This window comes from Cariama cristata, unplaced genomic scaffold, assembly GCF_000690535.1.
Source record: "Cariama cristata isolate BGI_N322 unplaced genomic scaffold, ASM69053v1 scaffold2772, whole genome shotgun sequence".
NCBI classification, from domain to species: Eukaryota; Metazoa; Chordata; class Aves; order Cariamiformes; family Cariamidae; genus Cariama; species Cariama cristata.
In genome coordinates, this window is record NW_009604229.1 from 9,237 (window position 1) to 18,957 (window position 9,721).

Below are 9,721 nucleotides of genomic sequence, written 5' to 3' on the forward strand. Positions count from 1 at the left end.
TGTTTCTTTCCTTTGAGCATGAAATATCCATGGGCATGAAATATGTATTTACAGGTGTGATAATGAGGTGCCAGTATATCAGATATCTTCTAAATACACACAGATACCACAATAAAAAGAACCAAAGAAATGTGTTCTCAACAGACATGGGCAAGAAATTAGGTAATACATACCCAATGAGACTATTTTGCTGGACAGTTTGTATGTCTCCAGGTAATAGGCTAGAGTTGTGTTCCTTTCTCATCTGATTCTACCCAAAATGGGGAGGACTTGGCTAGTGAAAGCACAGTGCTTCTGTAGCCATAAGTATTTGACTTTCTCCTTTATTTTTGCTCCACATACTGATTTCATTGTCTTTGCATCTTTCTTTAATGACTGAAAAATTAGACCTTCTGTTTTTGCATGAGTAGGTGATGTTCTAAAATACACTAGCCTCCCCTTAGGTACTATTACAGGATCTGTGTGGAAAAGGCGCCTTTAGTATTAAATGTTAGCCAGATTTTCTCACTGGTGTGCAGTGAGACACGTAGAGCTCCTGGAGTGCAGAAATCCAGAGAAATTTTATATTGTTACTGTGATGAACACTGGTGCATATAATTTTATTTAGCATTTTGCAATTGTCTTACACTCTTGACTGCTTATCTTATGCTTTGAACGCATATTGGTTCCATCATTTCAACCACAGCATTGGTCTCTTGGATCCTGTAACAAGGACTTCCTCAAGGGTAATTATATCTTGGTCCCAGTGAACAGAACCCTTTTGCAGTAAATCAAGGAAAAACTTGAAGGTCATTCTTAGACTTAAGTCATGGAAATGACAGAGTGAGGGGAAGGTTTGATTTCCTAAAGAGCAGAGGACAAACTGGCTCATCAGTTCCCTAGTCAAATTGTTGTGAGTTTGATCACCCCAGCCTGCAGCTACAACTAGTTGGTTTCTTTGCCTTTCGTAAGAACAGAAAGCTGTCAAATTACTTCACTGGGGAACCAGTTTCCGGGTTACTGGGGATAGAAAGTGGTGCGCAGATAAATCACTGATTTATCTCCTCCCTTTCTAGCAAGCATGATTCAAAAGATAAACTAAAGAGGAGCCAAACAATATAATACACGCTTCACAATATATGAACTTTTCTTAATGATATCCATTAGAGACTGGATATTCTTGACCAAGCTCCTCGTGTCCATTCACACTAGGGCCATCTTTAGGAAACCACAGGAGTCTTGAAAGGAAGAAATTAACTGTGCATGGATCATGCAAATGGGTTCCTTGCTATTCTACTGGCTTTCAGATCAGCTACAAAGCTTTAAGCCTATTGTTTCACCTCATCATGGTGTAATTTATGGAGTTGGGAATGCAGAAACAGTAAGGACTTGAGAAGTTCATCTATTCTAAATTTTCTTCTGGCCAGTAAAAGAACATATTTCAAGTCTAGCAAATGTGCATCATATGTCAGTCAAAAGGAAAGTCTTGCATATATGAGTCCTTATGGGCTCTCCAAGCTTTAAAAAACTCAAGAATACTCTGAGTCATCATATCACAGGTCTTTCCTAAGGAGCACGTAATACTGCTACGAAAATACTTGATGACAAGTTTTAAACCAGTCACAGCAATAATACTGCTATGAAAATATTTGATGACAAGTTTTAAACCAGTCACAGCAGTGATGCAATTTTTTTCCATCCAAAGTTATTTCTTCATTTATCACATGCATCAGTTGAATCATGAAGCCAGTAATGGGTGACATACCCTGCGATGACCTGGTACTGTTTGGGGCTTTAGGATCCTTTGTCAAAAGTGAAGTTCTCTCTTTGTGCTTCACAGCAGTAGTCTTTTCCTTACTGTGACATACAGTATACGATATTGTGTATATTGAACAACTTGGCTTAATCTGGATGTACAGCTCTAGTGTGCTGAGTCAATGAAATAGTTATTCAAACTATTCTTAGCTGGTTGGAATGACTCCTCTGGGAAGAAATAGAAGGTAGCATGAATTTTGCTTCAACATACTTCTAGATTCAGATTTACTTAAAGAATGGGAGCAGCCCAAAAGTCACAGAATTAGGAAGACAGGAGAAAGGAAATTCCCAGATAAGATGCTTCCTTTCCCATCCATGTGTCAAAGGATTTGTCTTTGTGCTAGCATATGGTGATTTTGATAAACTCAATCAATGCGCAAGAAACAGCCTTTCTCCTCTTACTGTGGTTACGTATGTTTGGGTTTCATTGACATAGAAGGATTATATATGCTGTTCTATTTTCTCTCATTTGTTAGCACCAACTGGCTTATTGATTCAGACTGAAATTTTCTGTCTTAGTTTTCTCTGATTAGTCTACTGCATCGTTTTTTTCAGATCCTTCCTCAGAAAAGCCTCCTGTATCTAGAAGCTGCCAGCTTGGACAAAACCATGGAAAGCCTAATTCAAAGAAACCCCTCTCCATGTCACAGTTGATGCAATGGAAACATTTCTCTGGACAACATCAGACTCTCCCTGATCCTTTCCTTGAAAGGATAAAAGAGAATGTTTCTTTCATTTTTCAGAATGTAACCAGTCCAACTTCTCCCACCTAATACAACTTAAGTGTCAAAAACTTGCATCTTCCTCCTCATAGGTATAGTAAGCAACTGATGTGTAGTTACCTTTTGTTCTTTTTGCCAAGTTCTGTTTTGTGTATTTCTGACAAGGTTTCTGGGTAAATGTGATTCCTGGTGTTTATACAAAGTTACAGTTATTACTAAGTTAATCATACTTACTGTGATTATAATACAGATTTTTAAAACTAACTTTGCTTTCCAGTCTTCTGTTCCTTTGATATCGTAATTAGTAAGATTGTTTTTATGCACATTCCTATGTTTTATAGTTTTCATCTGATCATAATGATTTATTGCTTGTAAAGCTGGCAACTCTTCAGCCAAATTTTATAAGATTAGGCAATGCTGTATACATGTATATGCTGTTAACAAGACTCTGGATATACATGTATACGCTGCTAATGAGACTCTGGTTGGATTTTTTTTCTGACAATGAAAAGTTACGTATCTGTATAACTGAGGCTTTATAACAAGGTAAATGTTTGTTTGCTTGAATTTACAATTTAATGAAACTGAGAGCAACAGCCACTGAGGTCCAAAATTCTGAGACCACAGCTTGATACTATGTCAAAATACTCTGAAATTCTTCTATTGCTTTTACTTGGGAAAATAAAGAAACTTCATTTCTCAGCTGTAGAGGGTACAGGCTTATCTACATTTAGCTAATTCCTTTTAAGGACACTTTTTGCCAAACACTGGAGTACTGAGCATATTTTCATGGTATATAGTTTCTTATTACTATATTTTCCTTCTTCTTTGAAGGTGCCAAAGTTTGAAATCCGTTTACAATTTTTAAGTGAAGTACTTTGAAAGGCCCATAAGAACAGAAGATTGAATAATTTTCAGAAATACTGCAAACTTGCAGAATTTGAAAGACCTTGAGCAAGAATAGGGCTCCATTGTGGTAATCCTGCGTTGTGCCAGCCTCTTGATACTTGATACATGTGATAGCAGTGGCTAATAGCCCAACTAGCTTTCAGAAAACAGTTAAAATATTGGTTTGTTCTCCATGTTAGTGAGCTCTCTTTTCCTAAAACCCTAGACTGTCACCAAGTTCACAGTCCATCCTGAGCCGTCATCAAACATTTTTGTTGCATTTTGATGCAGTTTGGGAACTGAAAGCCATGTGCATTGATCTCTCTTCATCATCTGCATTTATTTCAGAGGGGTTTTTGAGTTTCTTTTGACTCTAAATGCTGAATGACACCAGAAAATAATGAAGACCAAAGTGAGAGAATGATTGAGAAAGCCATGAATTACAAACATCTTTTTGGCATGCCAATTGTGTTCTTGGTAACAGAATTATGCTAATAGGTAGAGTTTAATTCTTTGGCATTTTAGGCTGGCTGTTAAAGAGCCTGTTTTTCACTCTGTATGTGGTGGAGCATGGTGGTCATGCAGGTGCTGTGGTGCCCATATGCTGTTAGACAAAGGATGTCTGATATCTTACAGTTCCCACAGCTTATTTTAGTTAGCAAGGGCAAGGTTTGCCTGCAGCTTTGTAACTCCAGAAAGAGGTTCTAGCCATCTGTATAATAATGATTATTGTAATTAACAGTTATCTGAGACTGATCATACTTAGATCTGTGCTGCCCCTAAGTTTCTGTAAGTTATAGTCCTGTCCCTGTCTGTAGGAAGCATGCTGGCATTCTCTGCTCTCTGCTGATGCTGATCTCATAGGTGGTTTCTTGCATCTGCATGAACAAGTAGGTGCCAGTTGCGTTCCATTGCTGGTTTGTTTGTGGGACTCTGGTCACCTCCACTGAGCACACACGAGCCCACTCTGGTTTGGAGCAAACCAACTGGCAGTGCCGTTCAGGAAACCTTGGCATATAAGAGAAGTAAGTTTGCGCCAGGATCCACGCCATGCCGTGTTTCATCTTCTCCGCCTAAGGCAGCCCCTCAGAGGTATCTCAGCAGGCCTTCTCACCTCACCTGTTGAGTCCTGCCCTCAGACAATCCTACTTGCTTTCACATCATGCACTGCTCCTCACAATACAGCTGTAGCTGCAGGCTGGCAGAACACAGGTCTGGCACAGAAGACCTTTTATTGTTTGGCCTCCAGGGTAGTTTTATTTTGGCAGTTTTTAAATAAATAAAATAAAAGCTGGTGCTGGACCACCATGGAGCTCTCAGGAGGCCAGAGGAGAAGAGCCCCCAGACACATACTGCTATATGTGTGAAGGTAATCCAGGCTCAGATCATCGTTCTGGAAGGGATTTCTGGCAGATGGGCTATCACACTAAGGAATGTTGCTTCAAGGTTGAGAAGCCCAAAGCAGCCTATACGAACGCAGACAACGCCAGTTACAGCTTCAGTATGATTGCCTGATCTCTGGCAGTGGCAGCTGCATGGTGATGCTCCGTGGAAAGCTCCACCAGCATCCACCCAGCCTTAACCCTTCACAGCTTCTGGGCATGGTGGAAGTATGCATGTGCTTCTTGGTTGGTTGGGTAAGACAATACTACCCAAATAACAGGTTGCACATGGCATTACACATGGTGCAGGTTGAAAATCTGATCCTGAAATTTGATCCATCCTGGAAAATGACATTTCTCACTGGAAGAATAGGTTGTGGAAAATACAGGAAGCATAGAATCAGAATCATTAAGGTTGGAAGAGACCTCAAAGATCATGAAGTCCAACCGTATACGCGATGCCACCATGCCCGCTGAACCCACTAAACCATGTCTTGAAGCGCCACATCTAAACGTTTTTTGAACACCTCCAGGGATGGTGACTCCACCACCTCCCTGGGGAGCCCGTTCCAATGCTTAACGACTCTTACAGTGAAGAAGTTCTTTCTGATGTCCAACCTGAACCTCCCCTGGCACAACTTGAGACCGTTTCCTCTTGTCTTAAATAAATGAATACAGGCTCTCATTTATTATGCCATTGGTGATTCTCCCACAGTAGTCTACAACAGCCTGCAAAAAGAGACTAGCCCATCCTGCTCACATAATCATAGTATAATAATCAGTGTTTTGATACAGAGTGCAGCACATGGACATGTGAAATTCTTCACCCATAGGTGAGAAGTATCTACTAGGAAAAACCTCTGTTGGTGAATTTACCCTAATCTGACTGTTGACTGGTAAGGTATATTGAGGATTGTAAGTCTCCACAAGGTCACGTTGCCCCTTAATAATTGTGAAACCCTAGAGGATGGGGAAGGTGGCTGGTGCTGAAAGGCAAGTATCAGGTCCTAGCAGATGGTCTCAGATGTGGCATCTGAATTCACTGCCAGTGATGCCAGCTGAAAAGCACTATTTAGTTTGTGCTGCATGGTCCCATGAATCGGTCCTTGTCTGATAGATCCAAGACTTGCTCTGCAGAAGAGGGAGGCAAGGACTGTTGAAGCCGTGGCTGCGTTCTAGTGCAATGCTTGAAATACAAAGTGTTGATTAATGTACTTGGTTGCCCTTTCCAGTTTTTGAAGGATGCAAGCATTCCTCCACCAAGTGGTAGTTCTTACAGACCCATGCCAAAGAATAAGGCAAGTCTGCCTAACAATAGGTCTCAAATGGTGGCTAATTCAGTGCAGCATGAAGAGCAGCAGAAACTACAGGTGTAAGCACAATGGCAAGCAGTGTATTTTTTCAACAAATGCTAAACAAAGATTGCCAGTATTTGACATTTATTAGTGCTACAGAATCAGCATAGAGGTATGCCTGAGGCAGCAAGCAGCGAGTGCAGTGCCAGCTAAACACCCCGCTGCCTTTATAGGTGTGAGATGTTGAGGGTTGTCAAGTCAGGGTGTGCTCCATCTGAGCTGAGACATGTTGTAGGGCACTCCCTTGAATGACACCGATTTGAGCAGGTTTGCACCAGTGGGCCCAGAGAGGATTGCTCACCCTGTCAGAAGAAGAGATCACGAAGACACGTGCTCTGAGGGAATGGCCTGCTAATCTTAGAACGGCTACTGCAGGTCTTTGAATCCCACCGGGCAGGGCGGTTTGTCAGCCAGCCCTCAGATACAGCAATCAATATTGTGTTCCTTGCAGCTCTTAGCTGGGAAGAGGGGATTTTTGGAGAAATTCTGTTACTTCTGGTATAGGGCATGCTGCCAGAGAGACAAGTGTACAGCATGTTCTCGACTGAGACCAGCCCTGATTTTAAAAAGCAGAAGGGTGGTGTTTTATTTATTTCTGTATATTGCAGCAAGGGTTTTTTTTTAACTGGTTTCATATGACTGTTTTGTTGATTGAGCTGTTAACCATCTTGGTTCAGGGTTTTTTGTGATTGAGATGGTGACCCTGTATAAATATTCACTTGCAAAATAACAATCTGAATTATAACTCTATTCACTTATTGTCAGACAAGGAACTGTATAACAAGCTTTAGGTGTCATGCAAGTTTGTATGGGAACTGCAGTAGATACATCTTGCATTCTGACAAGAGGTTAGGGGGTCTTGCATTCTGACATCAAGTCCGGTTAAGGGTCTGCCTTTTTCAGAGATCATGAAGTTCTTTGACTCGTCATCTGGTGCAAAAAAAGGTGCCAAATGGTGACTGAATGGTTCTGTAATGGAATAAACTCACAGGAATTTCTTAAAATGGCAAATATGGAACAAGCTTTGACAACTGCTTGGGGTTACCACCAGGAACTTGCAAAGAGAGACTCCAGCCCTTGCAGGCAAGTAACACACAGAAGGAAAGTAGTTCTTTCATGGGCTTCCCATTGAATGAAAAGTTGACTTAAATCATGGTTGTTTATGTGTCTTAAATAAATGATGTGTTTGTGGCTAGAAGATCTGGGAAGGCTATAAAGAACAATGAGGAAAACCACTTTTGGCTTTATACAGTAACTGAAGAAGCAGCTGAGTTGAAATCTGTTTTTAACAAGGGCTTGTGTGCTATTAGTACAAAAGCAAGACTGCTTTTGTAGACATAGGTTCTTACAGGACTTACAACGTATGACGCAGCGTTCCACTCTTGAGGGGCAATACGTGTTTGCACAAGCACCACGAGTCAGGACCCAGATAAGTAATAGCGAACACTGCAACCAAGTTGTGGGTATTCTGCTAGAAACTCCCTGGTTAGGTACATTGGTTGCTGCTACCTTTCACTTGGCTTTTCATCAACATGTGGAAATCTAAGCTGATTTAAAGGAAATATATCTAAAAGCATCTGCGGCTGTTGCTGCTTCCAGCCTCTTCTCTCTCAGCCCTGATCTCAGCCTGAGTTCTCCCTCTGCTCCTTTGTTTGCTTAGTTTCATTTACACCCACTTGACAACATATGCTCTTCATTCTCTAATTCATTTCCTTGCAAACAGGCAAAATGTCAGTCACCGTGACAAAAGCCTGTGCCCCTGCAAGCTAGCTTTTTGGTTGTTTCCTGTGAATTAGCCAAAGATCCTTTCCCTCTCCTCATTATGACTGCCTTGGCCCAGGCTTTAGTTTTCTGAGTGTGAGTTATGTCACGTAACAGTGAGTTCCCTCATGACCCTTGACTTTTCAAGGTTCCTTCTGAGGGATGGAGTTTGCTCAAGAATAGAAAAGCAGCCTGAAATTTCCTCCCTCCAGTTGGAAGGTGTTGCCTTTGCTGGGTTTTTCATCCTGTCCTGCAGCTGGTTTGGACACAGGGGTCTCCACAGCCTCATTGAGTCAACCGAGTTCTGTGCAGGACTGAAGGCTTATCCAAAACTTCGTAGACCTTGAATCTGGATTAGATGCCCAAATCATTAAGTAGATGAACTTTTGTTGGTTGCTCATGCTAATGTTGTATTTAATATATGTGTTAGATGCCCAAATCATTGAGTTAAGTAGATGAACTTTTGTTGGTCGCTCATGCTAATGTTGTATTTAATATATGTACTGCAAATGTAGAAGGGGTTAGCAGTACTTACTAACACTAAAGCTGGGCAGCACTTCCTGCTATACAGCACTTTTCTTCCTTGTTTGTTACTTTGAAACTTATCCTAGTTGGACTACATTTTTCCTCCATCAATTTTCTGCTGCCAGGCTGATTTATGTTTGTGTTGGGTCAAAAGCTTTCGCAAAAATGGCCGATCCGTTCCTAAAACTGTAGGTAGGAGAAGACAGTTTGTTTTGTACTTGTTCCAGAACTGGAAACCTTTCTGCTGAAATGCCTTCTTGCCTTCATATTTTGGATTAGGACTTAAAATAGAGGTGGGAAAAGATGGAAGGAAAAGGCATGACTTCTATATTAGCACGTTTTTCACTGTTCCCCTTAGAATCTGCACCAGTTTATAAATATTTACAAGAGAAAGGCAGTAGGAATATGTATGGTAAAGACTTCTTTTGGGCAGCTAAAATGTCTCCTGATTTCTTCCGCACTAGGCTTGCATGAGACTCAGAACTCCTAAGTTTTACCAGTTTGTGTGAGCTGTATTCCCTCAAAGCTTTTACCTGTGAGCAGGGCCTGAATATACCACATCCCACAGGATGACTAAATGCAGTCTGATCCAAAATGTTTCGAGATTAAATTCTTGGTTCCACTTGTTTTCTACTGGGCAGGACACAAATGCTGCAGCTGACAGCTAAATCTGTGTGCTAAATCAGGCTACCAACATCCCATCCACCTCAAGGAGGAAAAAGAACCGGGTCAGAGCAGTAAGGCTAGACCCAAAGTGATATGGGATAAGGAAACCAGTGAGATCAGGATTGTCACAGAGAGAGAAAAGGAAGTGGAGGGGACCTAGGGGAGGAAGAAGATAGAGAGGTAGGAGGAAGCGCTGAGCCTGAGCAGACAGAAGCTAAGATGGGCTCCTGCTGAGTCAGCAGGATGGGTGGGAATGAGATGGTGGAGAAATCAAAGTTGGAACCAGACACCGCTACTAAAAAGAAAGAAGCATCAAGTTTGGTGAAAGAAGGGAGAATGCTTTCCTCCAGATCCTGTAACGGACCCTGTGATTTCTGAGTGTCACCATTCTCCTGCTCTTGGCAAATGCCCATTGTGGTGGGTTGACCTTGGCTGGCTGGCAGGTGCCCACCAAGCCACTCTATCATTCTCCCTCCTCAGCTGGACAGGGGAAAGAAAATAAGATGAAAGGGTCGTGGGTCAAAGACAGGGAGATCACTCAGCAATTATCATCACAGGCAAAACATACTCAACTTGGCGAAATTAGTTTGATTTATTGTCAATCAAAATCAGAGCAGGATAATGAGAA

At 41.5% G+C, this 9,721-nt stretch overlaps 1 protein-coding gene across 1 annotated transcript in view; it reads left to right on the top strand.

The window, feature by feature from the left end:
• The window catches only part of RAD54B (RAD54 homolog B (S. cerevisiae)), a gene marked incomplete at its 5' end in the record, with an annotated part of 11,030 nt that extends 8,463 nt beyond the window's left edge, over positions 1-2,567 (top strand). Inside the window, one exon of the mRNA XM_009695489.1 lies at positions 2,350-2,567. Coding sequence (XP_009693791.1) covers positions 2,350-2,567 — 218 coding nt within the window. The remainder of the gene's footprint in view (positions 1-2,349) is intronic.
• Positions 2,568-9,721: the final 7,154 nt, after the last annotated feature.